The 27226-nt window shown below is 45.2% G+C and overlaps 2 protein-coding genes across 5 annotated transcripts in view; one reads left to right on the forward strand and one right to left on the reverse strand.

Moving 5' to 3' along the window:
- Nucleotides 1–27226, forward strand: part of LOC111861403 (arylsulfatase B) — a 119624-nt gene that overhangs the window by 17187 nt on the left and 75211 nt on the right. For 2 of the 4 annotated variants that reach the window (XM_033750303.1, XM_033750304.1), the window contains exon 2: nt 18502–18647. In XM_033750303.1, the coding sequence (XP_033606194.1) occupies nt 18572–18647 (76 nt within the window). In that variant the 5' untranslated portion in view covers nt 18502–18571. Of the gene's footprint in view, nt 1–18501; nt 18648–27226 lie in introns of those variants that run through there. The other 2 variants (XM_023845941.2, XM_033750305.1) reach the window with 2 other exon arrangements.
- LOC111861404 (arylsulfatase B) lies at nt 36–14046 on the reverse strand. The gene is made up of 9 exons (XM_023845943.2): nt 12974–14046; nt 9528–9652; nt 6921–7080; nt 5993–6216; nt 5181–5451; nt 4726–4883; nt 4286–4421; nt 3434–3592; nt 36–1997 (listed from the first exon to the last, which is right to left on the reverse strand). Exons 2-9 carry the CDS (start codon nt 9636–9638, stop codon nt 1492–1494), a joined length of 1725 nt encoding a protein of 574 aa, XP_023701711.1. The 5' UTR covers nt 9639–9652; nt 12974–14046; the 3' UTR covers nt 36–1491.

The following is a 27226-nucleotide window of genomic DNA, read 5'->3' on the forward strand; positions in this document are numbered from 1 at the left end:
TGGCATAGGAGGGGACTAATGATAGGGAAGGTGATAAAGTCAGACGTTAAGTGCAAAACTAGGTCGCGCAAACCTGCTGTTTTATGGCAGGTTGTGTTCGGAAATAATTCCATGAAGACTTGGTTACAATACCACGGGTTCATCTCCACAGCCTCTGTCAATGGCAGAGAGAATCATGTTCTTCCTTTGCTGTTTTCCGCCTTGTCATTATTCCCGGATTCCCAGGTGGAAAGCAGAAAGCACGGAACTACTAACCACCACCGTGTGATGACGATTGGCGTAGTGAGGATGTATAACTTCCCTACACGACTGTGTAGAAACATTGCAATGGTAAATCCGATCATTTTTTGTATAATATTTCGTGCTATTAATTTCGCCTCCTTTCTCCCATAGTCTTTTCTTGTAAAGGTGAAAGGTAAAGTTATACCTGGGCTATAAATAATTGAACACCATGCCACGAAGACGTATAGGGGAATGGAAGCTCTGTCCTCGTTAACCTCCTAAATGGATGGATGTGAGTGGTCAGCTTCACGCCCCGAGCTGACAGCGGCCAGGTCTAGCGGACTGTAGCGTGAGTGTATGTAACACTGATGTGAAGAAGAGATAATAATAAAATAGAAACGTGTATATTCGGGGTTGGCGTTGGAAGGATTGAAAATATATTTTGTGGGCCACTTTGAGCTTTCTCAGATGTTCTGAGCTCATATCTAATGCAATATTTTCTATGTTACCTGTCCCTCCAGTGCCACCTTTTATTTTTATGCCTAATAATAGACCCTGTGTGATTAGACATACAGATAATACAACTTCCCATCACTCTATTGCTTTTTCTCGGCACAGGTTACTAATTACAAGTTGGATGTATACTGAATTTTGGCCAGTTTTTTATTTGAAAAAACACGTACATGTGATATGATAACGAAAGTAGGTCGTCCATTAAGCGTCCTTTAAACAACAGTTGTGTCTCTGAATACCCGACGCCCGTAGGGCAAGCCCTGCAGTCACTTCACACGTTGCATAAAGCTTTCCTGGCTGTACACATGTCTGGGTGTTGACACAATAATTTGGCATTTTCGGATATAAATACGATTAATGACGTCACATTTGCACCGTTTCATCACTCTGTCATAATGTCATATTTATATGCTGAACCACCTGTTCTGAGGTACTGAACCTGAACAGGCATTCTTCAGAAATTTTGTTGCACATCACGTGTCTGTCACAGATATGGCAGTTGTGGCGTCATAACGGTTTGGTTCTGCAATAGATATCCCAGTTGTGATGTCATAACGGCGTGGTTCTGACACAGACATGGCCGCTGTGACGTCATTGGGACTGGTTGTGGCGCTGATGTGCTTGCTGGACATCATAACGGCGTGGTTCTGTCACAGACTTGGCCGTCTTGACGTCATGTGGGACTGGTTGTGGCGCTGATGTGCCTGCCGGACATCATAACGGCGTGGTTCTGTCACAGACATGGCCGTCGTGACGTCATAACGGCTCGGTTCTGTCGCACACGTTGAAGTACGCGTCCTCGCTCGCACGTGACCCGCACCCATCTAGCAGCCACGGGCTCCACGTGCCGTTCCAGCGTTTGGGGTTCGCGCCCCGCACGTCTGGCTGCAGGTTGCTCTGCTTGACGAGCGCGTTGCGGTGTGCCGACAGCAGCGCGCGCAGGCGCAGCGCCACGGAGCGATGAGTCTCAGCCAGGTTGCTTGACTCGCAGGGGTCGCTCTCGATGTCGTAGAGACAGAGCTCCTTCCCGGAGCACGGCGGGATACCTAAGCTGTTGTTTGATGGACAGGTTATCTGGGCAGAGGAGCGGAGGAGCGATATCTGGTGCGCTCTGGTGGGATTGATGTACACTGAAGACGACGCTGCGATTATTGCGCGTCCCGCCATGCTGTTCACCACCGACGTCTCGTTGTAAGCAGGGTAAGACGCGTCCAGTTCGCCATGTCCGAAGTAACCGTTTAAGGCACTGCTTCTCACTGTCCCTGCGGTCAGAATTTAAAATTCGAATTACAATAAACTGAATTTCAACTATGACTTAATCTATGAAGAAAGCAGTCTTCTGGGATTTGGCACTGTGTATATGTGGTGGTTAACACCGCCGTAGTCACCGCCGTGAAAGCCTCAAATCTTACATGACTTAATCTAGCCTAACAGAATTTAGTGTACTCGTAGGTGTAGTGTAGCCAGTAGCAGAGAGAGTTGATGGCCAAGATTAATGACCGAAACATGTCGTGATGTAGGAACCGTATAGTTATCCTATCGCCAGTCAGTACATATCCTTGAATTTGTATGGTTTCCTACCTACATTACACAGTGCTTGCAATTTGTGCTTATTAACACGCGGATAATTTTATTTTATAAATTTAATGGAAATGGGGGCACGCGGTAGCGTAGTTGGTTGAGGCACTATGCTACAAGCCGGAAGGTCGCGGGTTCAAGTCCCGATGAGGTCCTTGGAATTGTTTTCAATCTAATCCTTCCAGCCGCACTATGGCCCTGGGGTCGACTCAGCCTCTAACAGAAATGAGTATCAGGAATCTTCCTGGGGGTAAAGGGCGGCCGGCGCGTAAAGCTGACAAACTCACCGCCATCTGTGAGCCGATTGTCTAGAAAATGTGGGAACCTCAACGTCTCACAACCATATGGGCCTCCACGGCCTGTTACAGGGCTAGCTTTACTTGTTACTTTACTTTTTTTTTAATTTAATATAAATAATTCTAATTATGAATGAAATATTGTAGGAACATGAACAATAAGTGCGTTGGGTTTGAGGTTCTTACAACAACGATTGTGAAATATACTATCTTGTCAGATGTGACACCATATACTGTGGTAGAAGTTTATCGACGTTTCGTTGGAACTCACTACCTCCATCTTCAATGTCGAAGAGTAAGCGGAGCGAACGGACAAGTCATATGCATTGAGTGTCCTTCCTGCTTACCAATGACAAGTAAATTCGAAGTTGTCCCTGTGCCATAAAGACGTATGGGGAAGTGGATGTATAGATCCACTTATTCCTCATCCCTACACTAATTATAGGTGAGTTATCTGCTTCACGTCCTGACCGCTTTACCGCCAGGGAAAGAGCCCCCGGTATCCATTTATTAGGAGATTTGATGGGCCCCAGAACTGGTTTGGATGCTTTGGAGAAAAGAAAGGCTTGCCCGTACCGGGATTCGAACTCCGATCCCTCGACTGTCCAGCCCATAGCCAGTCGCTATACCGACTGAGCTATCCCAGCTCATACCAATGACGAGTTCAGATTTGAAATTTTTACGACCGTCAAAAGTGGGTTTATGATCTTGAGGGTTATGACACGGTGTAGTCTTGTATGTGATTACCAACATCTCGGAGGCACATGCTTACTTCAGGATAGTTAGAGGCAGTAGGTTCCTCCGAAAATTAAATGTTTCTGTACCTATGATGAGTTTCCAATTGTGAAATCTAACGGCAGCCGTCCGCCCCCTCTCGTCAATGTTGTGCAGTATCTCCCTTCTTGGCGACGCCAGGTTATAAACCAGGGACTCCCATTGGTCGACTCCGTCCAGGTCATGTCTCAAGCTAGCCACATGACCCCCTGAAATGGATCACACATCTGTAATTATCTGCAGTGGGCGCATGTTCGCATACGTCACCCCACCAGCTCCAATTTCACAGCTCGAATGAGGGCCGAACGCCGCTCTCAGTCTCACAAGGGACACAGTTCACCTGAACAAATAACTGGTAAGAAGTTCTGGGAAGAACTAATAGCCTACTTTCATTTGATACGACACAAACCGCATATAAAACCAAATATTGGGGGGAGGGGATGCAGATACAAAGCAAGGTACCTCACAAGCCTAGTAACAAAAATTGTTATCGAATACACAGGCAGACAGACAGCAGGTGATCTCATAAGCCTCCTTTTATTTCTTCAAAATAAAGAAACTAAGCCAATAGAAATTAATTCAGTTTATTATTGGTAGATTCTGAAGGGTTCTGACGGTGGTGCATAAAACTACTTCATTCGTCGTCTGGTACGCAACAAGAACACAACGTTTAGGAAGCTTGATCTGTTTTCTTCCTTAGGTGAAGGATGATATACATAGCTGCAGTTATGCTTGCGTAGGTTGTCCAGAGATTGAGGTTGGCTGTTTCTAACGGACCCACAAGGGTAGGTGTCTCCCCATCACCTGAGGAAGGAAACAGATCCAGGTTCCGAAACATGTTTAGAATACCGGACGACGAAGGAAGCAGGAAAACCCAGAATAACGACGCCTCTGGTACTGACCCGCGGCTGTATAGAGCGTGGGCAGCCAGTCCGTCACGTGCATCAGTTGGCTGGACACCCTCGGCGTCTGTTGCAGTAGGGGGCTCCATATGAGCCCCACACCGCGCACACCTCCCTCCCACAGGGTCTCCTTCACCTGTGGGGAAGCAAAGCAGAAAATCATGAACTGCTGCTCAGTCGGTATAGCGACAGGCTACAGGACGGACATCCGGTACTCGATTTCCGAAAGGGACAAGAGATTTTTCTCTGCTCCACAGCGTCCAAACCGGCTTCGTGGGCAAGAATTGTGGAGATGTTCCTCCACTCCTCAGTACGTCTTCGTAGAGTTGTGCTTCATCAATTAAGCACAGAGACAATTTTACTATTTTTACCTGTAGCTATGAGGTTTGTATCTACAGGCGTCAACTGCGCGTCCTGCCTAAGCCTACACCGACACTTACCCCCTTGAGGGGCCAGTTGGAACCCCAGTTGGGCTGCCTCCCCTTGGATGGCGCTCCGTTGTCCGACAGGAACAGGATCACTGAACTCTCAAGCATGTGGCGCCTCTGGAGGGCCTGCACAACGCGCCCGACGGATTCGTCCAGCTTCGACACCATGGCTGTAACGTGATAAGCAGAACTCACTTCCTGTTTATTTACGTGCACAGCTCAGAGGCCAATAGCAAAGTGAGCACTAGTATAGAGAATCAACGCACACAACCGAAATACAAATTCAAGGCAATTCATATAATAATAATAATATATAATATAATAATAATATGANGGAAACCAGTGTTATACTCGCATAATGGAATTTCATTAACTTGAATTGGGTTTGGTGCAGATGTACTGTGAGCCGGGTACAGTGCAGTGCAGTGCAGTGAAGTGTCTATTCCGGCTTATGGAAGTGCCATTACCCGCGTAAGTTCTCCTGTTGGGATCTCTGATGTGTCGGAACTTGTCTATCTCCTGCTGAGGAGCCTCCAGCAACTTCCCTCGATTCCCCGCGTGTACGGCCAGGTGCGCCAGGTACAGGAACAACGGCGGCCCGAGGGGCGAGGCATCGTGTCCCTGGATGATACGCACCGCCTCGTCAGTGAAGACATCCGTCGCGTAGCGTCCGGCCAGCTCCCACGCCGCGCTCAGATTCCGTCGCAGGTCGAAACCATTGTATTCTCCGTCAGAATACTGAAACACAGCACAACAACCCCTAAACCGGATGTCGGATAATCCAGAAGGAAATGTGACAAATGGAAAATGCTGCTCACAGCTGAGTGGCATTTAGGAAGGCAGACGAGTCACTTGTCTGTGCAGAGAAAACTTGACAGTTTCTTCAAATCTGCATTATTATTACGTTCAAAGACAAGTTACAACTTCTGAGTCTTTTATCGATGAATAAATATATTGTCTTTCTATAGTTTTTTTTAATTAAGTTTCTACAGTGATATTTTGTTACTTATTTTCATCGGAACTTCGTATAGCATTAATTTTTCATTTATTTGTATTCTAAGTTTTTTCCTAGGGCTACCTTTTGCTTCACTAACCCACATTGTTAATCCGGATGATCCCCCTCCCAATTAATCCGGATTAGCGAAGGTTTACCCTAGTTCCCTGTCCGAGTGATCTAAGTGCTACATTGAATAATGAACAATTCAAGACGTCCCTCAAATTTATTCATTTGCAATTCGAGAGAATACGGCTGTGAGAACTTCAAGGCCAACATATTTACACGTTCTTGTAGGATGTAATCATAGTAGCTGACGTAATCGTTCCAGTAGCCCAGATGAGAGTCGAACCCGCGGTAGGTTGGTGTGACTTCCGGCTTGTAGAATCCGAGGTGCCATTTCCCGACCGCTCGAGTCGTATAGCCCAGATCCTTGAGGTACTGAGGCAGTATCTTTCCGGGAGGCAGTCCCCGAGATTCGGCCGCCACTAGGGAATTCCCCTGCATACCTACAGCAGCACGAAACCAGCAGATCAGACAGTGCACCATCGCTTGCCGGTGGTTGCTATATATACCAACTGTTTTAACATTAAAAATCTCCATATTTTTCGCAATCAGTGCATTTCTGTTTTTCGTATGGTGCTCAAAATAAACAGCCAATATTTCCCTAAACAGCATTGACCGGTTGGTCTTTGTAACGGAGACGTAAAGTGTTTCCTGTGAGGTATGGACTTTATTCTTATATGTTACTTACATTAACTTGTTGCTTTCTACCCGTGTGGAGGCGGGATCGAATACCTCCACCGTGACATTGCGAGTCGTAGGAGGCGACGAAAAGGGAAGTCTCAAATCTGATAAGTAAAATGTGGTCACGAGTCTCAAGGGACTCAGACCCGAGAAAGACTGCGCTGACAAGGGCCAGCAGCATATGCAAAAGACAGATCCGTCCTCTCGTGAGAGAGGACTGAGGTATTTATGGATTTCCGTAGGCTCTCCACGAAAATGCTGAGGTAGTGCCTGGAAAGGAGGAAATGGAGAATTAGGACACGAAGAATAGGAAGAGTGAAGGCTAATGGAGTAGAAAGTAGAGGACAGTAATGAAGAGGAAGAAAAGGCTTCTTCCTAAAGTTTGGCCCCAAAGGGGCTCTAATTCCCCATGCTCACAGAGCTGTCAGGTATCTCATATACATCGTACCTTGCGGTGACTATTTACCTAAATGTACGGGGTACCGGCCCGTCATGAAAGCGGCCCTGGTGGGTGTGCAGGTCGGTTGAACGTAGTGGCTGTTGAGAATGACGCCATTATAGGCCAGGGCATCGATATTTGGCGTCGGAATTTGATCTGACCCATGGAAACTTACGTCGTTCCAACCCTGTGCAAGAAACATGTTTTTACAGTAAAAGAGATTGGCGAGTTTCTATTCTCTAGCGTTATAAAGGAGGTTAGCCGACAGCTCAACAGCAGGTAGGCCTGGGCTTAACCCCAGGAATGTCTACAAGGAAATGAAGCTTGTCTAGAAGTTGAAGGAAGTAATTTCTTCCCAAAAATCGATAAGCACCCGGCTGAGCATACTCGTATGGCATAATAACCTAAAACACTACAATATACTCTATGCAGACTCTGGTGGTACTAAGAATCTCAGGATCGAGATAACCTTTCTGAGATTTACACCCGGATCTTGCTTCTCAATGCGAGGTCCTCTGGGCAATTATCTGCCCGTCTGCGTTGAGATATGCGCTCAGTGTTGCGTCAACGCGAGTTGTTCAGTTCAGTGTTCGCCCCTTCACCGGAACAGTGTTGCCGTGCAACAGCGGGCCGGTTTTGCTGGCGGAAGCTGTATAATCCAGTAGTTCATCGACGTTTCGGAGGAACATACGGTCTACAATTTGAGGGTCAAGAGTAAGCCAAGCAGCAAACATAGCCATAGGTTGAAGCATTATTTTCCTACCAAAAGCTCTGTTTTCCTGCAGCTTCTTACTGATTATTTTCTTGGATTTCTCTTCGTACCTGAAGATGGCGGTAGCACGCTTCTCCGAAACGTCGGTGAGCTGTCGGACTACATAGCGGTATATATATCCCAGGAGATATTCATCCAACAGTTCCGGGTGCTCTCTTATTGTATGGAAGTTTTTTTTTTTCAAATTCATGATTTGCATATAAATGCATGCCCTTGTTACAACGATTTAATCAACGTACTCATTAAATTGACGTCGTTAGAAGGTAATTTGCTTGTTTAGACCGCCCTTTAATGGTTTGTCATTAATTTGGTTATTTGCAGGTAAAATTGCGCGCCGTAATGTATAAACAGAGGCTTCTTGCGCGACTTCACCGCTTACGGGAATCCCGACACATAATGAGTGCACAGTTTCGCTTTCCTCTGCCTGCCGCGTGCCCGGCTAGAGCAACCTTCCTCGTCAAGGTGGCTCAGTTACGTCAGATCCTCATGACAGGTTTATTTCCGACAACGTCCGTTAACAAAACACGAGTAAATAAACTCAGTGGGATGGCTTTCTGCTCTCTGAACAACTGAGGTTCATTTGCCGTCGCGGACAGAGATACTTCTCGAAGAGCTTAGATACAACGTCATTTAGATAGTTGGAAGTCAATCGACATTTCGGAGGAACATATCTCTTCCATCTTCATGATCGAAAAATAAAGCAAGCAAGAAACCAGCGTGAAAGCAGGTGGTAAACAGAGTTTGACCCTGAGGACAGAGGCGACATGTTCCTCTGCAACGTCGGCTGAATTTCAACTGATTACACGACGTTATATCCCAGAAGATAGAACTCTTCCTAACCACCGCTATGAGAACCTCAAATCCGTCTTCTGCGCAGTCGCCAGTCCGTCTTTCGAGCCCACGAACCTCATATCCCGTGCGAACGGGGGCTCTTTCACCGAGAACAGAGTGGCCAGGAAATAAAGTGAGCGCTCACCATCTAGTACGGGGCGTAATAATACCTCCATATCCCAATACGTCTTTATGGCAGGGTCCGACGCAAAGATGGTTTTCTTGTAACTTGCCTCACTGGTAGTTCTGTAGGGCCATAATGATAGTCACTGACCCGAGCGGGTTCCCTTAGCGGTAAAGGTCTGCAATCAAATTCAGGAGGTTTTCGTTTCGAACCTTGGCTATCCTATTGAGGTTTTCGTGGTTGTCCTCAATTCCTAGAGACAAATGTCAGGATACTGCTCCGCTTAGGCCACGACCGCTTCCTTTCCAGAGCGAGTGTCAGTAAATAAGACACAAATGCAAGTAGAACGGCTGTAATGGACGTAATAGATTTTTATGTATATCACTAGATAGCAGCACAGTCTAGCTTCATGATAGCCTTGGTAGCAGACGCGCATGCGCATGGTCAGAGGTTAATTTCAGTTGTCAAAATGGCGACAGTCCTTGAGGGATATACTGCCGAAGAGAAGCGTTCTGTTGTGCGTTTTTTTTTTGTGGGCAAAGGACTCATTTCAAATAATATTCATAAATAAATGTTTCCTGTTTATGGTGGGAAGTATTTATCACGTAAAGCGCTTCACAACTGGGTCGAAAAAATCTCTCACGGACTTTCGAAAGTCACAGATAACGCGGTAGCGGCTGAGACAACAAAGACTTATGTGCTGCGGGTTTTGACGCACTGGTAAAGCGATGAGACAAATGTATCATTGTTGGTGGAGGACATGTCGAGAAATACTTTCTTTCCATGCTCGAATATCAGATATTTTACCTGTTTACTGACTCTCCCTCGTATGGTCTCACCAATTCGTCGTTCATTAGCATGCGTCGCTGTCTAGCCTAGCTACTGACAGCACAGGAGAGGTACTCACCAAATCATCTGCTAGAATGAGAATGATATGGGGCCTGCCATAGATGGCAGCTGTGCAGGGTGTCGCCAGCAGAAGCAAGAGAAGGAGCACGCGGTTCTTCCGCTCAGCCATGGCTCTGCACTGGCCTGTAATGTAACGAGTACCATATTGTAGCTTGTTGACCCGTTGCTGGGAAACGGTCGCAAAACAACGACCGTTGCTAGAACAACAAATTGTTAATAAACGGGGTTACGTAACCCGTTTCTGGACATCAGCTCGGTAAACGCGTTCCCGCTGCAACGGACACGAATGTAACAATAAAAGAACTATGTTTTCTATGTGGTCCGTTCTTAGATGTTATGAGTAAGACAGTTTGAAGCAACGGGTTTAGTTGCGAGTTAGTTGAAAATTGAGTTCTGCAGAGGAGGCTGAGAAGAGACGGCGCTATATTTAAATTAACAGTTCAGTTGTTGTTAACCAGCGTGCAACGGCGTGAGCACAGAAACTGAAGGATCTCCATTGTTAAGATTTGTTACCAGGAAACGACTGAGAAGAGCGTAGTGATTTGTAGTGTGGAAATCAGCGATAGCGCTGTGAGGGCTAGTAGCTCCAAGTCTTGTGTGTAAGTGATCAGTAAATCCATTCACCAATCCAAACCCCGTCCACAGTCCCACACATCACTAAAATGTGACAGTATCATAGGCGTGCCCTGGTTATAGTAAGTAGATATCCGTCTTTCTTAAAAGGACTTTCAGGAATTAAATAACTTACAGATAGGAGCTGCGGTAGCTCAGTCGATATAGTGACTGCACTGAATGCTGGGCGAGAGAGGAATTGGGTTTCGATTCCCGAAGGAACCATGAGATTTCCTCTTTCCCCTACTGTCCAGACCGGCTCTGGGGCCCACTTAGCCTCCTGTCCAGGGGTACCGCTGAGGGGTTAAGCTAACCACTGACCTACAGTAGTGTCAAGGTCATTAATGCATGGAGAAGTACCTCCACTCTTGCATATACCTTCATGTTGTGTAGCTTAATTAGACCAAAGGGCAACTTTATTTTACTGTTCTATGTAATCCCTTTTTAGTCCCATGTTCCCACATAACCTCAAATGAGGTTGTAGCTATTTGTCTTGTTTTCCATTTGTTTCTCCGTCTTTTTCTTCCTCCTTGACGGATTAGTCCCTCTGGACTGTTTCCATTCAGACTTAATTCTGAAACTATGAATCTTACAGAGAGCCGGTAGGACTCCTCGGACGGGGGATCAGCCCGTCGCAATGATAGGACAACACAAACACAGAATAAACAGACATTCGTACCTCGAATGGGGCGTGAACCCACGATCGTAGAATCTGGGCAGATGAAGACGCTCTGTGACTGAGACCGCGCGGCCACTTGCTAAATCACGCGGTATATTTAACCGCTCGTTGCTTACAAGTTCCACCCTTCACCTTTTTGCTTCAGAACATTCTAGTGGTTAGCATAAGGGGCAGCTTGGTGAATAGTGAATCAGAAGGGATGTGAAGGAAGCCATCATGGACTGATCTGAGGAACTGTCTCGAAAGTTGCCTTGAAGGACCAAGGAAACTCATGGCAATCCCTAGTCAGTGTAGGTTGTCACTGGATTGAGATTTGAATCGTGGATCTCTGGAATGAGATGCAGGAACTCGAGCCACTCGATCAGGATGGCCTGCAGGCGTCACAGTGCGAGCCGGTTGTGCTAATGGACTTCATTGGACCTACTCACGTAGAGCAACTGACCTCGGGAAAGTGTTAGCACTGCAGGCTTGCGGATTGTGTTCTCAGGAACTTGCGCTCTTTCCAACCTTCATAAGACACGTCTTCTTTATGGTCCATCAGTAATTCACAGCGGGCAGTGGGGAGGGGCGGTCCACGCATCTTCCCACCCCCATGAATTAAAAATATTCATGAAAAGGAAGGGATATAAAAATATTATTAATAACAAGAATTTCTGGGAAGAATTAATCGGCTACCTTTTTTATACAATACGGACCGCATAGAAAACGACAAATCCAACAGTTCTACTATTGCTTTTGCGTTCGTTGCTGCGATAAAATTTTTACTGAGCCGTTGTCTAGCATCGTTATGGGATACACGTTCACACACACAGACTGATGGGAGGGACTTATGATGAGATGGGCTGAGGTGCCGTGATATACATACCAAGTTTCATAAAGATTGGTTCAGGAATTAAAAAGATGTTTGGGGGGGACTCACAGACAACATTGAAATCGCATAAGCCTACTTTTATTTTTCAAAATAAGGGAAATAGACTAAAAATTAGAAATATTGGCATGTTGAGAAAGATGTGCTGTTCTAAACACTGTAGATAAGTCGGTAAAAATATTCATAACATGTAAAAAGTAAAGCTATTTCTGTACCAGGACGTGAAGGCCCATATGGTTGTGAGACGTTGAGGCTCCCACATTATCTAGACAATCGTCTCAGAGATGATGGTAATGTTGTCAGCCTTACGCTCCGGCCGCGCTTTACTCCCCAGGAAAATTATTTTATTAATTCCTGGTACTCATTTCTGTTAGTGGCTGAGTCGACCCCAGGGCCATAGTGCGGCTGGAAGGATTAGGTCAATTGAAGAAAAATCCAGTGACCCCATCGGGACTTGAACCCGCGACCTTCCGGCTTGTAGCATAGCCCCTCAATTAAATGCAAACCTGTAATGGCTGTCCTCAGCGTGTCATTATGCAAGTTAAGAATGTACTGACTGCCGTGAATAACTTCTCGTATTTCTTGGGAAAGTTTAATGTTTTTCCGAATCCCGAGAAAAGTAAGTCGAGAAATCGAGAAAACGGGAACATTTATGTACACTGTAATGCGACTTCATTGAATCCTGGCTTAATAACAATTCCCGCGAACTCTCCTGCAGAAAATATGTTATATTTACTTCAGGAAAGGTTAGAAACCTTTGAATTAAAACTTGAAGCAGATGTGGTTGCAACAACTGGTCATATTTATTTCAAAATTTCATTTTAAGAATAATAACTCTAAAATGTTTGTGGTACTATCTTCAAATTTTGTAAATTATTTTTTTTTATTTGACATTTATTTTGTGTTAATGTTTCAGTATTTATGTTGTTTATATTATCAAATGTCTATATGAGGTAGAGATCACGTTTACATGTTACTCAAATATATAATCTTTTCACAATGTATTTGTTCATAATAATTCAATTCAATTCAATTCAATTCAATTCAATTCNACCATGCATTTATTATTATATATATTTTTTTTGCAGAAAACCTCTGAAACTTTTAGTATAACCCTATCACAGAAAAATGATTCACTGTTTTTTATTATGTCAACTTATTATTTTCTAAAGGCACATAAATGAAACTTAATGAAATATACGAAATAATGAATTCTGGAATTCCAGAGAATTTCGATTAATTTCTCTTCCCTGAACCCCGAAGAATTTGGAAGAACTGAACATACTTAGCTCGTGTGGGCAACACCTGCGGCCGGCTGACACGTCTTCCTGCGAGTCTGTTCACACTCTTGAGCACGTCTGCCTCTCGCAGTCAGGCACTATAACTATACGTGCCTTCCTCCTGCAGTAGCGTCCTCCTTACTCAGGCGTAAAGGGTATCCGCTGAGATGTTGCACCGTCGAGGGGCCATGGCATTGTTCTGGGCCAGTTCTCCTTGTGAAGGTGTGAGGCTCACACACATGTTGTGACTTTCTGGGTTATGGTACCTCGCAGAAGAACACGCCTCCATAAAGTGCTTTATGACGCACTAACTCATGAGGGTCACGTTGAATCTTCGATGCTCGGTACGAAGGGATTCACCGAGCAGAATTGCATAGCGGCAACGCCGTAGAATCTTATTAGATAGGTCCTAAGTTTGAGTCTCGTCTGGAACATCGGCTACTCTTAGATGTTTCATAGTTTTCCTCAGTCCTGCCAGCCGAGTTCCGGAATAGAATCTCTATAAAGCCACGACTGCTTGATTTCGAATCGTTTCCCATTCCTCGTTCGTCTGTTATCCGACTGTTCGATGCTACATACTGACGGCGTCGTCAAATACTGCCCCCGAAAGACGCCATGTAGTTTGGTAGGCGGCTACCATTGTTTCGGTTGAACATACTGCCTCCATCTTCAGGCTTGAAATATTTAGAGTATACTGTGGCCTCACTACTTCGCTCATTTTCAGAAGCTGTAGGCCCATCGGAAATGTCTGATATCAGTTGCTGATATTATCGGATGTGTTCAGCAGACGATGAAGCTTCTCCCATGTTAGAAATACAGTGACGTCATTGTAGTGCTTTGTTCTCTAAGAGCTGGGGCTCAAGGTGAGTTCCGGTTGTTATGCTTTTAGCTCAGAAAAACAGGAAATGACAGTATAGTGTGTCGTCAGTAGGTACAGTTTCATTTCATGTGTTATTCTTATTCCCTTAAAGCTGAGTGGTAAGGATGTGTACCCTTAATTTAACGTTATGAATCTCTACATTCTGCCCACACAGAGTGTATCTGTATGTTCCGTACGGTTCTCACGACAAACAGTGACTGTTTCCCTAATCAGCATTAACCGGCTGGAGTCGTAGTGTTTCCTGTGAGGTACGGATTGTATATATATACTTTAGAAAAAAATAAGGGTTGCCTTATGTAAAGGTCATGCATACCTGGGTTGAAATATGATGTGGGAAACTTCTGTTGATTTGCATTTGGTTATTTCCATTGTACTTAGTTAATGAATTTATAAGAATGTCATTGTTAATTAAAAGTAAAGAAAAGTAAAGCTATCCCTGTAACAGGCCGTGAAGGCCCATAGGTCTGTGAGACGTTGAGGGTCCCACATTATCTAGACAATCGGCTCAAAGATGACGGTAAGGTTGTTAGCCTTACGCGCCGGCCGCGCTTTACTCCCCAGGAAAATTATTTAATTAATTCCTGGTACTCGTTTCTGTTAGAGGCTGAGTCGACCCCAGGGCCATAGTGCGGCGGAAGGATTAGGTCAATTGAAAAAAAAATCCAATGACCTCATCGGGACTTAAACCCGCGACCTTCCGGCCTATAGCATAGTGCCTCAACCAACTACACTACCGCGTGCCCCCGTCATTGTTAATTATATATATGTTATTATGGAGTACATGCTTCCGAGCCTTGTACTTTAAAGTAGACAAAATATTCTTTTTTTTTTTTGTACATCGTAATTTTCCTTTCAGACCTTATTTGGCTGTAAGCAACCTCAACAGTTTATCGAACGTCCTGAAATAAGCAACAGATAAACGAACAATACCATTTTCTGAGATGTGACGGAGTGTACTCTCGTAGAAGCTCACCGACGTTTCGGAGGAATATATACATCCATCTTCAGGGTCGAATAGTAAACAAAGCAGGCAACCATGAAAAATAGAAAAACAGTCAGGGCCACCTGCGCCCGCAGTCCTGCAGTTAGAACCAATAGGAGCAAGGAGAATATGGAGGCAGTAGATTCCTCCGAAACGTCTTCAAACTTCTACTAAGTCACACGACATCACATCTCCAAAAGATACTAATTTTGATAGTCACAGCTTTGAGAAACTCAAATCCAGAAACAAACTGTTCGTTAAAATCTGCGTGACTTTTTCTCGGACCGAACAAAAGTACACAAGGTTACGCAAAGAGTGGACCGTGTCTGGGAGCAATATTAACACACGCTGCCTTACACACGTGCGTGTCTCCTTGAACCAAACAAAAACGTGGTAAAGCAGTAAGGCCCTGGGTACAACATCTCTTACGCATTAATTACATGCTGTGTAGCCATCAATTAACCTTAAGGTAAAATTCACGCAAGGTAAGATGCAGTTGACCGCTGCGCGGAACTGACATAACGTTTCTCCCTTGTAAAATGTTACTTATGCTGAGGCCACGGAAAGAAGCCCCATCGATCGACGTCCCTCTAACTGTTACGCTTCTCCCTCCAGTGTACAAGCCCTACTATTACGATAGCGATGAGAGCTTTCGGCTGATTGAGGGGACACGGAGGAGAATGCAACTGTAGGTAGAGAGGGGGAACGCCTGTCGTGTCTTCATCCCCACCATCCGTGGGACGTCGTTCAGTGGCCTCAGTATAGAACAGTGGCCCAGCTTCTGATCCCGGTAAGGCGCAGCCAGGATACGAATCTGAGGAGTTTGATGGGAGAACTTTTTAGATTATTTCTTCTTTTTTTAAGACTAATACGGGGTAGAAGAGATTCATATAAATAAAGAATATGGAAGAACAAAATAGAAAACGCCGAAGAAAGTAGAAGTGTTGGAAAGGATAAATCTAATGTAAGTTTACGGAAATTTAAATGCAGAAACAACGTTGACGTGTAGCACTGTAGGCACAACTACTTCTGCTGTTACTCATCACAGTCATAAGCCGGCAGCTCAGATTTTGTGCGCCAGTTCTACATGAATATACGTGGACCTGTGTTCAAAGAACTGTTCTCGGTCTGGTGTTCTCACGGTACTGAATGTTAATATTATATTCTCATGGCATGTGACGTCGTATATTTTTGTTAATAGATATAAATTTCAGAGGAACACGCTACGTCCACGCTTAGGGAAGACAATTATTCTTCACTGAACATGGATGCATCAGATGCTTACGAAATCTGATACCTATCTAACCAAACTACACGGCGTGACATCCCAGGAAACCTATACCTGAACTATGTGCATAACACCGAGTTTATAAACTTGGAACTCAGTTCGGGCCCACTGTGTATAACTGAATGATTGGGCGTATCCGTATTTAGACGCCATTGCCAAAGACCAGGGGATTCGTGTCTTCAAGTGGATGAATGTCGACGCATAGGCGCCGCCACGGGAGGAAAGCCACGCCCCTCTGTATATTTGAAAAAAAGAAGGAAATATACCAGAAACTAACGTGTTCTGATAAATGTTCTTCTGGCCAGAATATTGTAGGATAGTCAGTGAAAACAATCTTCAGCACCTGAAACGTAAGTATGTAAAGAAATTTTCCGGATGTCTTCTTTGGAAAACTGGCTGTTATCCTTCGAAAATATCCTGGCGGCAGGGACAAGAGTTGACGTCACATTGCGCGGGAAGAAATGCTTACATACAAGGATGGAATATCCTTCACCAAATGCTGAATACTTTGCCATGACCTCCTACACACGGAACCGGGAGGTCCTGCCAGAAAGTCCACGTATTGTTCCAGTACTTCGGATTGGCGAACTTATCAGAGCGCCTGTTGTTAGGCTTCACTTGAGTGAGCCTGTAGGCCACCATTTCCGCCTCCAAGAGCCGCAGAGTCTCGCTTCCCTTGGCATAGAGGTTTTGCCTCTCGCAAGGATCTGACAAGACGTCGAAGATGCACGGCTTTCTTAAGGGTCTGCAGGGTTTGATGTCCTGACCGCCACAGCGAATCGTGGCTTGGCGTCTCAGATCCTCCAGCTCCTGCTTCGTGACCAGTGTTGTGCAGGAAGCGATGGCTTGGGCTGTCATGCTGCTCAGGACTGCCCCTGCGTCGTATTCGGGACCCTTGCCCCCTCTAGACGGATTATCGGGCCACACGTCCAGGTACCCAAGCAAGATGGTTCCTGGCACCAGAAAATAGAGTGGCATTAACTCTATAAAGACGGCTTTCCTTATAAATCCAATTCCTACCTCACAGGAAACGCATTACGTCTCCGCTACAAAGCCCAACCAGTTAATGCTGTTTAGGGAAACAGTCGCTGTTCATTGTGAGCACCATACGGAACACACAGATATACTGTGTGTGGCCAGAATGGAGAGTTATAATATGTTAAAGCGGATGGTACATAAAGTGACCACTGGGCTTTGAAAGGTTGTAAAGTGTAATTAAAACTTGCACATAATTGTACTAGTGTAACACCCCCCCTTGAGAATTCCCCTTCTTTTTCCCGTATACCTTTCCAGCCATACATGTCATCAAATAATACGTTTGAGTCGACGCCGAGCGCCATCTCCCACGAATAATTCTCATAAATAGTCAATCGTAACACTATATTTGAGCAGCCTGTTGCATTGATATCGGTCGTAAACCATCTCCTTTATATAGTACAATACACTTCACATGTTAGCAATACTCACACGAAACACTGAGAGTTCGCCCGCTCGTTCATGACCTACTACATGACCTACCTTCACATAGCCTGTTATCGCTCCAAAATTCGTTCTTATGGTATCCTGACGTTGCATGCTGGCACTGATAAATCCAACGCTTACAAAATTCCTTTATACATATATACATATTTTGTAGAAGAAGATGCTATAAAGCACGAATACTCCATGAGATGAAAGAAAAAAATGGAAGCGTGGTACCTAAGCAATGAACATAAGGTAAATCGTTGGGCTGTGAAGAAGGTAAAGGCATGGGAAGTGGTTATGCAATGGAGGGAAGAATTTGAACAGGATATTTACTGGATTAGGGTAAGAAGTTGACGTTAACTTGGGGATTGCACGTGGCGCAAATTGGAATTTGGGTACCGACTTAATATCTGTTCTAGGACAGCAGGAAATTTGGCGAATGTCATAACGTGAAGGTGTTTACGTAATATTTAACAGTTCTTCTTCTTAATGGACGACTTTGGTTTTGGGGACTAGGCCGCGTCGAATTTTCAAGTTTTCTCTGCGTTTCGGCAATCCGATCACCTGACGTCTTCATGATTAGTTATTTTGGGAGGAAGTTGGGACGAGCAGAGGAGCAAGATAACCAATGTTGTGTTCGTTCGATCACGACATTTCCTTCGACACTCTGCCTAATTTGAGAGGTGTACAGGAGCCGCCAAAACCCCTCCCAAAGTCATTTACCCTGAAGATAGCAATTTCAAGGCCTGCCGAAACATTGGAAAATCCTCAATATCCGACGTGGCCAAATCTCTAAAATCCGGAGCCATAAATCAAGTCCCGGCTCCCAGAAAACACACCACATTTACATTACAAATGTCAGTCCTTTAGCAGTTTCCTCGCACTCACCATTAACGTACTTGTATCTTCCAAACCTCAGGGCCGAGTACCCGCTGCGGTCGTCGATATTAAGCAAGAGTTTGGTACGAGGGGAAGGGAGATCACGTGAGATGGCGTCCCACATGTCCACCCCATCGATACCTGTGAGCTTCGACACGTCTCCCCCTGCAAGCACATCGGTGAATGGTGAGTTTCAAGCTACAGCTGCTTTTACCCTAATATCAACAGGTTAACGGTTCTCGCATAAATGTGTAATACACCATCATACAAGTGGAGTCTTGTCGTGTATGTAGATTGGTTGTGTTAGTTGTCTCTTCTGCAGCATGTTTCGACCTCATAAGGTTATCATCAGGTAATGTTATATTTTAGCGTCCTGTTGCACTGATTTAAGTCCATGATTTATTTTATCCGTCTTCTAGTGCATACATTCATCTGTCCCCTCTTCTCACTCTCACTACATGTTTCGGCACAAATGTGCCATCTTCAGGTGCTGATCCAATCCACGACAAACTAGTTCATTGCATGCCTTGTCTATACATACTAAAATAACTAAAATATATATTTATCATATATACTGATAATTGTTAAGTGTTAAAACATTAAAATTATACAGCATATTTCATTCTTACGTCGTGTTTCATTACGCGAGTCACGTCTATCATCGTCTGTTGGAGCACTCTTTCACTATCGTGTATTGTGCTCTATGTTGCGTCTCGCTCCTGTGACTGCAGTATAACACACTGTTATACTGCAGTATAACACACGCAGTCACAGGAGCGAGACGCAACATAGAGCACAATACACGATAGTGAAAGAGTGCTCCAACAGACGATGATAGACGTGACTCGCGTAATGAAACACGACGTAAGAATGAAATATGCTGTATAATTTTAATGTTTTAACACTTAACAATTATCAGTATATATGATAAATATATATTTTAGTTATTTTAGTATGTATAGACAAGGCATGCAATGAACTAGTTTGTCGTGGATTGGATCAGCACCTGAAGATGGCACATTTGTGCCGAAACATGTAGTGAGAGTGAGAAGAGGGGACAGATGAATGTATGCACTAGAAGACGGATAAAATAAATCATGGACTATCATCAGGTAGATTATTTACATAGTTGCTGCAGTATATTCTTTATTAATTGTTTTAGAACGTTATTAATATTAGAATAGGATCTAAATCTTGCTGCATATTGTCAAACTCAATTAAAACTTTTCTATTTTTCCAACTTAACCTGCTGTTGAATTTTAGTATGACATAGTATTGTGTGGTTTTGGCGAGTGGTTACAATTCCTGAACCTACGCATAATCGACCCTTAATGTGGAGGCACAATATTCCTACAAAATAACGCGGTGTCACAACTCACATCATAGTCTTAATAGTCGTATATAATATGAAAAAAATGATCTTTTCATGCGTGTGTGTTACCCTACTCAGCCATACGTAAGGAGTTAAGGCACAAGGTGATGCACATGCTATAGTAATATAGATCATCCAGGCTAGGCTGCAAACTTATATGGATGTGTAAGGTGGCCATTTTGAAAATTCGGGCTCGTAAAGGCGTATACAGTAGCAAGACTGAAGATTCACCCCATAGCTCAAGCGGTTAGTCGCTGGCTTTCCACCGCGGCGGCCCGGGTTCGATCCCGGGTCTGGTCAAGTGGAATTTGTGGTGGACAGAGTGGCGCTGGGGCAGGTTTTCTCCGAGTACTTCGGTTTCCCCTGCCAATCTTCATTCCACCAATTGCTCCACAATCACCCTCACCTATCATCTGGGGCTGGTACAATATGCCAGAAATGGCTGCAGTACAAGGGACTTAGTCTCACCCCACTAGCACTAAAAAAAAAAGACTGAAGATATTTGTAAGAGAAGCCATGTAAAAAGAGTTATTAAATAATCCTTTGACGTATAGACCCGTTCCTAAGCAAAGATCTCGAAGCAAAGAACAGAAAACAACCACTGATAGGCAACAACTAATGCCCCAGTGGACTGGCTGGGTAGCGATCACGTGGGAATCCCAGCAGTCCTTGCGCAACAATAGAGAAACTGTTGGAAATTGTTTTCTACGCGGTCCGTGCCAATGTGTTATCCCCCGTGACCCTATGAGTCGTAGGAGTCGACGAAAAGGGAAGTCTCGAATCTGAGACAGTAAAATATGGTCGCGAGTCCCACGTGACTCGGACACGAGAATGACTGCGCTGGCGAGGACTAGCAGCAATTGTAAACGACAGACTCGTCCTCTCGTCAGAGAGTGCGCCCCACATCAACAAACCCCCAACTGTCCGACAGTAATACAAATCTGGTCGTAAACCCCAGATGGGCGCTTTATTCCAAGATGGACGGCCGGCTGACCGTCGGTCGTAACATAAGACTCAGACTCAGACTCAGTTTAGTTCAGTCGTGGGATATTCGCCGGACAGTAACGACGCGAGCACAGAAGCTAAAGCATCTTCATTGTTAAGATCCGTTACCGGGAAACGACTAGGGAAAGCAGACTGCGAAGTCTTAGCCTATGTTGTAGTGATTGTTAAAGTGTGGATATTAGCGATAATGTTATAGTTAGTTGTAGTTACGACCTGTAAGTGGTCAAGAAATCCAGTCTCCAATCAAAACCCCGTCTATAGGCACACCTTCTCGCGACAACTGACGTCAGAAGTGGAATTATGATTTTCATCATTTCTAGTGTGTCCTGAATTTTAACGCACCTATAGAGGCCAGAGGTAAATCCGAATTCAAAAAGAAAAGCTATTACCAGCAGCCGAGTATAAGGTTGGCAGCCAGTCAGATATATGCATGAGCTGGTTTGACACTCTCTTTTTCTTCTGAAGATCTTTGCTCCACAGCAGTGCCACAGTCCTGGTGCTGCCCTCCCAGGCGGTGCTCTTCACCTGCAAAACATCCACACACGGCACAACTTTACACAACTCAAGGAAACGTCCACTGCATAGCGACTACTCTACGGGCTTGACGACCGAGGAATCGGTTTCGATTATAGGCAGCGACAAGACATGTTCTCCTCCATATCATCTCAGGGGTCCACTCAGGCTTCTATCCGTGGGTATCGAGCGTTATTTGTTCGGAGGTAAAGTGGCCGGGGCATGAAGCTGACCACTCAGTTTTATAAAGTGTCGAGGTTAAGTATGCGTGAAGCTGTACCTCCGCTCCACCATGCATTTTCATGGTGTGGTGCTTAATTATAATTAAGCGCAGGGACAGCTGTACTTTTTACTGTACCTCAACTTTACAGAACCCACCACTTTCTACTACTTCATGTAGGATTTCAGATTCTCACAGCGTTGGTTACGAAGAGTTCTGTCTTCTGGGATATGACGTCATGTAGTCCGTTAGAAAGCAACAGATATTTCGGAGGAAAATGTCGCCTCCATCCTCAGTATCGAATAATAAGCCAAGGAACAAAACCACCGTCAAACAGGTAGCTGAAAGAAAGCCAGGACAGCGGGTGCTCAGTCGGTTTCTCCAACTCAGCCTCTCTCGAGTACAACTCTAGAGCGTTACCGCTACCTCAGTTTAGTTAGTTAGTTATTGGAGAGGGTGGGTTTCCCCATGCACTGAGACCTGTATTGGTCCATTGTGCTTCCCTCTATGATTTCTACCAGTCTCTATATCCTACCGGTACTGGTGCTTACCATCAGTCCCGCCCAGCCAGCGAGACCGGCTCTACTAGCTGAGAGGTATCTATAATGCTTCCCCCATCTACCAGAGGTATTAGAGACTGCTGTTGGGCGGGAAACATCCGTTAATTTGGCTCAGTGACCTTCTTTGGAGATATGAGGTTCTTTTACGTGCCGTAAAGCTACGACACGGGACCCACGGCTTAAAGTCCCTCCCGGAGGACTTGTTCCCTGAATTTTTCCGCCCTTAAAAATTCGACGACCTCCGCCGGGTATTTGAACCCGCGTACTATGAATCATGAAGTGGGAACGTTACCTCTAGACTACGGAGGCCGCTGCTACCACAGCTTGCTCCGTTATGCAGTTTATACTCTTCAAGGTCAATCAGATTGGCGGGGTATGTAGCCATCATAAGGGGAAAACTTAAATGAGTACAGAATTATAAAAAGTTAAACAGTTCCGTCCAGTGTGACTGGTGAAGGTTTTTCTTATTTTAATTCTTCATGACCTTACGTGTTTCGGTCCCTAGAGACCATCACCAGAGGGACATCAGTACAGTTGGAAGCTGCTATTACAGTGGATGTTCTTAGTGTTAACATATACATATAATGTTGATAATATACGACTGGATATAAAATCTAAAGTTTTTACAGCTACAGCTGCCGTCTTAATATATTAAAATTTGTAATTGGTTTGTAAAGATTTTGTTAGAATTTATAAACCAAGTAGGTTCGTATCCTCTTTCTTATTGCTTCTCTTGACGGGGGCCGAACATGTGCCGCCTTGTCATTCTTGAGAAGAAGGTTCTTTGATGTCGTCCTGTGGGTGTTCGTAGCGCGCCACCACTTAAAGGGTACGGGCCCCTCGGAAGTAGAATGGATCTTCGTCAAATATTTTGTGAGAATTTGGAGTGGATTAATCTGGCTCAGGATATGGTCCAGTGGCGCAGTGGGTAATGAACCGTCTAATTCCAAATAAGTTTGGAGAAATTTTCCAATAGCTGAGCAACTATGAGCTTCTCGAGAAGGACTTTGTTCCATGGAGGTGGTAGGTGAACATAAGTACTAGAGGGATGCTTCTCGTGTCCTTACCCCTTTGAGTGGCCAGTTTGAGCCATGGTTGCGGTGGATGCCAATGGTGGCAGCTCCGTTGTCAGACGCGAATACCACAATGGTGCGGTCCAGGATTCCTTTCTCGTCCAGCGCCTGCATAACTCTACCCACTGACTCGTCCAGCTTCCAAACCATGGCTGCAAGAAAAGACCCTTCTGAGAAGTCTGGATGTAAAGGTAAAGAGCTTAATTAATTTGGGGAGGTGAAGTTATGGAGCCCACATTCTTGATCTTGAACAGTATTATCTTCTGGGACATAAACTTGCTCGGATTATTCGACCCCGGAGATGGAGACGACATGCTTCTCCGAAACGCCAGTTGGCTTTCAACGGACTACATGGCATTATATCCCGGAAGTTAGTACTCTTCATAACCACCGCTGCGATAGCCTCAAAACCTACATTCTTGACTTTGTCACTGACGGAAGCGAGGCATAACACTCGTGGCCTAACTGAGTTACTATCCCGGAATTTACCTGGAGGAACTTGCAGAAAATCACGAAGAATCTGTCAGAATATACGGTATACCGGTTCAACCGTAGCAACTCCAGACAAACAATCCAGCATATCGGCGATGTTGTGGTGCTTAGGAACAGAGGCAAAAATTCCGGATTTCCCCTTCAAAAAAATCTCATGTGCGAATGTAATATGGAGGCGGGATATGTCAGTTAGTATATCGACGGGCTACGGGCTGGACGCCCATGATTCGATTCCCGGCAGGGGCAAGAGATTCTTATCTACTCCGCAACGTCCAGAGCGACTCTGGGGTCCACCAAGTCTCATATCCGGTAGATACCGAGGGCTCTTTCCCCGGGAGTATAGAGGCCGGGGCGTGAAGCTGATCACTCATCTCCATGTAGATCCGAGGTCAAGAATTGTGGAGCTGTACCTCCACTCCTCCACACATCTTCATGGTGAAGTTCTAGATTATTTAAGTACAGGTACTTTACCGTTTTAAATGTCATGTAATTGCCGCAGAGGGCACCACTGCACTACCTACACGACAAGGCTGCTAACAAGTTCCGTTTTTGTTTAAGAGATGTCGCCCGTTGACAACTGGCATAATGGCCTGGGATAGTTGAGGCTAGGAACTTGTAGATGGGGTTCAACAATTATTGTGCTCAGCACTGCTACCTCGTGCCACCCAGTCTCCTAGCCAGAGGATACCGTTTGGTAAAACGGGTGGAGCGTAAAATTGACCTCTTGCTTTCATCACGTATACCTCCACTCCCCCCTACGTCTTCATCACTTTGCTCTTAATTAAGAGCGGGGAAACTTTACGATTTGCTCTGTTACATACTTAAGACCTAGACATGGGTGGAAGAATACTATTAAAATGATTCTTGGAGAAATGGGATGAGGTGGTATTGACTGGATTCATCTGGCTCAGGATAGGGACTAGTGGAGGGCTCTTTTGAACACGGCAATGAGCCGTCTAGTTTCATAAAATTTGGGGAAATTCTTGAGTAGCTGAGCGACCAGTTACTTCGAAAAGGGCTCAGCTCCATCAGTTAGTAGCTAGCTCTGTTACATACTTTGTCTAACACGTCGTCGAGGGTACATTGTACTTGGAGTGGGCAAATTTACTGAGGAAAATCCCTGTGTTTGATTTGAGGTTCTCAGGGTGGAAACTCTGAAAAGTATAACCAATCCCCGCACTTATGGATAATTGCGTGCTTGAACGAAGTTCACAGGGGAAAAATTCGTAATGCGAATCGCTGTTTCCCAAAAGCACAGTGTTACAGTTGGGGGGGGGACGTTCCCAAACAACCAAAAATGACCAAAGAAAATATGAATCACCTATTTTATTTCCGGCAATTAATTACATAAGCATCTAAAACATGTCTGCTAAAATTATTATATGCCCTGTTACGTCATAGAGACCTAACAGTCGTGCGTACTGGAAAACAGCACTGGGAAAGTAAATAGTATCTTATCTTCAGCTTCTTTTCTTTTCGTTTATTTGATACCAGGGCATTGAAGTGGACTTAATAGCACTTTATGTGAATTGAAGGAAATATCATGGAAGCTGCTCAACTTTGCGTTTGTTTCCGTTTTCGTGCTCTCGTGTTCCTTTTTGTCCGGATGATGGTGTTTGTACGACAAGCCAGATTGAAGTTCTTGAACGTCATTAGACGAGTTCGTATAAGCGAGGGCTCAGTATCCATATTATGTTCTGGGATGTGACGCCGTCTGGTAAAATTTTACCAACGTTTCGGAACAAAGTACTGTCTCCACCTTCAGGGTCGAAAAATAAGCCAGGCTGCGTCTATCTGGGCCAGGTCTTCCAAGAGCGGTTCACTCTGTTTGCTTCTTTGGCATGCTCGTCGATCCTGAAGATGGAGTAAGTACGCGCCTCCGAAACGTTAGCAAATATTACACTACACTGCGATCACATCCCAGAAAACTGTACTCTCGAAAAGTTCTCTGCGTTCAAGATGTCCGGTTTCTAATGGTCACTAACGACACGTGTGGCGATGACGTATTCTCTAAGATGTCTTGGTAACGACGTGAGAGGCATTATAGACCTAGGAAATAAAATAAAGGGACTGTGGATCCTCACGCTTTGGCCACCTTGTCCCATTTGCTTAGCAATCATCACTGGATGGGGTTTAGAGCCAGTTTGGGCAACAGCGCCGAAGGTTCGTGGTTTGACGATTTGTTGATCGGTTTTTTCCCAGTATCTGAGCGGTACTTTTGGCCTGGTTTATGCAATCAGCCCTTGGCTTCAAACAGGTTGGTTTCCAGACCGCAGATATAAGGCCGATTCTGGCGTGTTGTCACGGCTTGTGCGAGGAGAAAGCTGGGTGTGACGGTAAGGCGCCTGATTTGTGTCCGAAAGTTGCCGAGTTGTAGTTCGGCCACAACACCGACTACCTTGACTGAGGTTTTTCGTGGTTATACTCTTCCTGACTAGACGGGATAGCGCAGTCTATATAGCTACTGGTTAGGAGCTGGAAGGCCGAGGGGTCGGAGTTCGAGTTCCGCTTTAGGCAAGCTTATTCTCTTATCCATGTCGTTCAGACCGGCTCTGAGGTCCATCCAACCTCCTAACTAATGGGTATCGAGTGCTCTTTCGTTGGGGTAAAGCGGCCTGGGCGTGAAGCTAACCACCTCCATCTAGTGCCAATGTAAAAATAAGTGGCGCCATACGTCCACTCCTCCATACGTCTCCATGGCGTAGGGCTTAATTGGTTAGCACAAGCACATCTTTACCTTTTACCTCCATCTATTATTTTCTTATTGCTAGTGGGGTGAGGCTAAGTTCCTTGTACTGCGGCCACTTCTGGCCTATTGTACAACAGCCCCAAATGATGGGTGACTGTGATTGTGGAGCAATTGGTGGAATGAAGATTGGCAGAGGAAACCAAAGTACTCGGAGAAAACCTGCCCCAGCGCCACTTTGTCCACCACAAATCCCACTTGACCAGACCCGGGATCGAACCCGGGCTCCCGCGGTATAAGCCAGCGACTAACCGCTTGAGCTATGACGCAGCCCTACCTCCATCTAAGATAATGTTGTTCCTATGCTTAACTAATTAAGCACTACGCCATGAAGGTGTATGGGAGAGTGGATGTATAGATCCACATTTTCTTCACTTCGTCACTAGTAGGAGCTGAGTGGTCAGCTTCACGCCGCTGCCACTATAACCCCGGGGAAATAGCCCCCGGTACCCATTAGATAGGAGGTTGGGTGCGCCCCAGAGCCAGTCTGGACGACATGGAGAATAGAAAATACTTGCCCCCACTGGGACTCAAAACTCCGACCCCTCGGCCTTCCAAACCCTAACCAGTCGCTACACAGACTGAGCTATCCCGGCTCACTTTACCTGCTTTTTTTTTCTTGACACTACAGCCCCAGTGGGCCTAGGCCTACCTCCATGAACTTTTCCGTTCACTTCGGTTTTTCTAGATCTTAGACATTCGGTAGGACTCCTTGGGCGGGTAATCAGCTCGTCGCAAGGCCTCCACCTGTACACAAACACAGAAAAACGCACACAAACATCCA

This window comes from Cryptotermes secundus, unplaced genomic scaffold, assembly GCF_002891405.2.
Source record: "Cryptotermes secundus unplaced genomic scaffold, Csec_1.0 scaffold289, whole genome shotgun sequence".
Taxonomy (NCBI): domain Eukaryota; kingdom Metazoa; phylum Arthropoda; class Insecta; order Blattodea; family Kalotermitidae; genus Cryptotermes; species Cryptotermes secundus.

Coding starts and splice junctions, on each gene's coding strand:
- LOC111861404 (XM_023845943.2), bottom strand. CDS start 9,638: ATGGCTGAGCGGAAGAACCGCGTGCTCCTTCTCTTGCTTCTGCTGGCG. Junction 6,217..6,920: donor CCGGTACCCCGTACATTTAG/GTAAATAGTCAC, acceptor GTGCTGCTGTAG/GTATGCAGGGGAATTCCCTA. Junction 3,593..4,285: donor CACGCTCTATACAGCCGCGG/GTCAGTACCAGA, acceptor GATCCATTTCAG/GGGGTCATGTGGCTAGCTTG.